General features: G+C 41.7%; 1 protein-coding gene across 1 annotated transcript; it reads right to left on the reverse strand.

Moving 5' to 3' along the window:
• Positions 1 to 239: 239 nt before the first annotated feature.
• LOC131681798 (uncharacterized) lies at positions 240 to 1,048 on the reverse strand. The gene is made up of 2 exons (XM_058962844.1): positions 894 to 1,048; positions 240 to 830 (listed from the first exon to the last, which is right to left on the reverse strand). Exons 1-2 carry the CDS (start codon positions 945 to 947, stop codon positions 435 to 437), a joined length of 450 nt encoding a protein of 149 aa, XP_058818827.1. The 5' UTR covers positions 948 to 1,048; the 3' UTR covers positions 240 to 434.
• Between the last annotated feature and the right edge of the window lie 2,514 nt (positions 1,049 to 3,562).

The following is a 3,562-nucleotide window of genomic DNA, read 5'->3' on the forward strand; positions in this document are numbered from 1 at the left end:
CCTTCTTGTCAGCTCATTAGTTTCCGGCCGAATTTATCGGCGAAAACAAACTTAAATTTGCTTGGGACATCATCTAGTGGTAGAGCCAAATAAAACATTTGTCCAGAAATTCAGTTTCGTCGTCCATGAGAGGGTATCCTCTGGTTTACGTCGTGGATGTCTAATCATTTAGTTAATGATTGCGGCTCAAATTTAGTTATTGTCGTTTGCCTTTTTTTTCGCATGACACTACGGTCGTGTAGTTTTCATATCGTACAAAATGTTTCGTTATATTTGATGAACGCTTTTTGTTACAGTTAATTTAACGGATATTTACAGGTTTTTTTCAGCTAGAAACTATAACTAATTCTTTGTTTTGTAAAAAAGGAATTACTTGGTTTTGCGAATATGGATTTTTTATGTCTATGAAATTTCATAGCCACATTAATTTCACCCTAGTAGTCCAGATAGTCATTCTCGGCTACGGTCAACTCTCGAATCTCTTCCGCCAAAATTTTCACCTGCCGCGAAATGGCTAATCGCGTCAAAGTAGCACACCGGCGGTACTCCTTCAGCAGATGTGTTTCCCAAAGAAACTCGGCGCAAACGTCCAGTTCCCGCTGACTGTGAAAGTAAAGCTCTACTACGGCATCGCGGAACTCCACCGGTATGGTTGCCGGGAAAGAGTGCAAAAACAGTCGTTCCAAGGCCCGATTCTGAAAGTTTATTGCCCGTTGCTCTTGAGTGGGTGTTACCGCTGCCGGTTGACCTGATGATTGGTTTGGCCGGGATTTTGTGTACGATTGGGTACCATCGTTTGAACTATCGGACCAGCTTCGATCGAATTGAGCCTAAAACGAAGATCAGGTTTCAGAATAATTTGTATCATATGTGAATCTTGCAAAAATACTTACGCTGGTGACTGTAACCAAAGCACAGATGATTAGATATTCTGTAGTGACTTTCATTGCTTCTCCGATAGGACGTTAATAGCGGGAACCTCGCAGCATCTAGTCTTTATACATTTCCGCTTCTTGTTATTTTTCTGCGATAATCTGCAGCAGTAAGGCCCGTTATCTTCTGCGCCAATCCCCGACTTGAGTAGTATGGTTGTTGATAGTTGGGGGTTTTAAGCAGAGGGCTTATAGCCGCGTTATCTTCTATATTTCTCGCTATGGCCACCGGTGATGTATGGCAACAAGTTTTGTTTACAAATGGTTCGTCATCATCATCATCCGTGAGTGGAAGAATCGATAAGATTGATTTCGCCTCCGGGTAACTTTGGTTTCCGTGGGGGTTTTCCTTTTGGTCGATTGTATCCTCATCCTTGCTGCTGTCTCTGCCTTACAGCCAAATCGACAGTTTTGAATGTTGGGGAGGGGGTATTGAAAAATTTGATTAATGAATGATTAATGGCGTGCTGCTAATGCCGAACCTTATCGGTTCGCTCCACCGCGGGTGAGGGCTTGACGAGAAGATGATGGCACAGGTACTACCGTTTAATATATAATACAGAATTTGATTGATTTCCGGTTTCGGCTTTATTTGTTTTCTAGAGATAACAAGCAACACCTAGATATTAAAATATCGTTTCGTCGATTTTCAGCTTGCGGTACAGTTGCTGATCAGGGTCTTATACTATTTATCTCACGCTACTATTCAGTCAAAATTATTAAACACAACCCTGATTCTGAAAGGTTGGATGTATTCCCCATCATAAGATTCACACCCCTGAAGTAAGCGAGATACCATAAAGTTGTTGAATTCATAGTAGGCTGTGTATTAAAATCAGTAGGAATGCGGATATGAACACATGCCAATATTGTCTAACTATCTGCATATTTCCAACTGAATTCGATAGGTTTGATAAATGCCACTTTGCCCTATCAATTCGTTATGAATCTCCCGTAACTATCGATATGCGATATATAGAGAAACTTTCACACCACACCTATGCCACGTGCATTGTTGTTTATCACACAAGTTAGTTTATTGCTGTTGATTGCTAGCGGTTGTGGGTTGCATATATGTTCATGAACTTTTTGTTGCGTTTGTTTTTGTTTGCAGTTGGTTAGTGTGTTGATTTTCTTGCAAAACAACAAACGAGCAATCAGGCGATCGTGCACGGAAATCATAATCAATGCACGTGTATGACCACGGACAAGTTCCGAGCTGACAATCAATTTCATATCATCAGAAAAATCATTTTCGACTAGTTAATTGGATTCGCTTGTTTTGCACTATAAAAAGTCAATGGTATTCTGATTTGAGGGCTAACGTCAACTTTGGAAATACAGTCGTGATTCGCTGGTTGGACACTTTTTAACTGGACCGCTTTTTAGTTGGACCTCCGCTAGTTGGACCATTGTCCAACTAAAAAGCATCTGAATGTCAAAATCTTACGTCAAATTTACTTTGACAATCAATCTGACAATTTAGATGTGAGATGTGAATAGATGCAATTACACTACTAACGTCTCCCTTGGAGAGTTTTTGACATCTGTCAGTCGGTCCAACTAACGAATGAAGTTCGTTAGTTGGAAAGGCCCAACCAGCGAATCACGACTGTAATAGCTAAATTTTGTAACTTTCAAATTTGCATCAGAGTTTCTGAATGTATAATTTCGTCTGAAATTGATTTTTTTTTTCCCAGCAGGGGTAACATTTCTGCATGATGAGGTTATGATTTTTTTCATTACACCACCTTGTAATCACATCACCCGTTTCGGTTTTGCCGCGTATCAAAATGCCCCAAAGGAAGCCACCTACGGCCTGGTATGCGGGATCTATCCCACATCGGTCCAACCATTTATCTTAATATTTCCATTTCACCATACACATTCTAAACCATCAACCTCGTAATCCCAGCTGATCCGAACTGAAGAGAGAGAGGGAGCAAGCGTGAGAAAGAAGAAAGAAGCACGCTTCCACGAGCAGACCTCATCTTGCTAGAGGAGAAAAAAAATGAACTGTATGGAAAAGGAATGCCTGCAGTATCCAGTGTGCAGCTGAAAAGGGTGTGCGGATCCGGACGGATGGTGTTCTATTCCTGCAGGAATTCCGCTATGAAAGAAAGCTAACGAAGCCCGAGTAACGGGGCATAAAAAGCGAAATGGTGACGAAGGCACGTAATATATTAACCCGAACATCACGAAGCGTGTGTACATCTTCGGTCTATCGATAATAATTTATCCGCTTTCTGGCCACAATTGAGTGCCACCGAACTCTCCCCCTTCCCCGCGTTCCCCAACCGAATTCCGATTATCGCTGCTCGTGGCAGCAGCTTTGGCTTTGCTTGTTCCCCAAAGGGGTTTCCACGTGTCAGGTGGGATTCTTAAGTTGAGTCCGGCCTAAAAAAATGGTCTCGTCTTGATTGGACTCGTTTAGTGGTTTAGGAAACCTGATTACATACGGAAAGATGCTAAAATTTGACTGTAGGAATTTTTACCCGTGTGTTTAGTTTAGCTAATCTCGATCGTAAGAATTGCGGCTGGCCAAAGACGTATAAGTTGCTATCGAAGCCCCTGAAGGCGTTAAATCGCTGAATAAAGACATCTCAAGGTTTTGTTCACCATCTATACTT

This window comes from Topomyia yanbarensis, chromosome 1 (assembly GCF_030247195.1).
Source record: "Topomyia yanbarensis strain Yona2022 chromosome 1, ASM3024719v1, whole genome shotgun sequence".
NCBI lineage: Eukaryota > Metazoa > Arthropoda > Insecta > Diptera > Culicidae > Topomyia > Topomyia yanbarensis.

Coding starts and splice junctions, on each gene's coding strand:
- LOC131681798 (XM_058962844.1), bottom strand. CDS start 947: ATGAAAGTCACTACAGAATATCTAATCATCTGTGCTTTGGTTACAGTC. Junction 831..893: donor CTTTGGTTACAGTCACCAGC/GTAAGTATTTTT, acceptor TCTTCGTTTTAG/GCTCAATTCGATCGAAGCTG.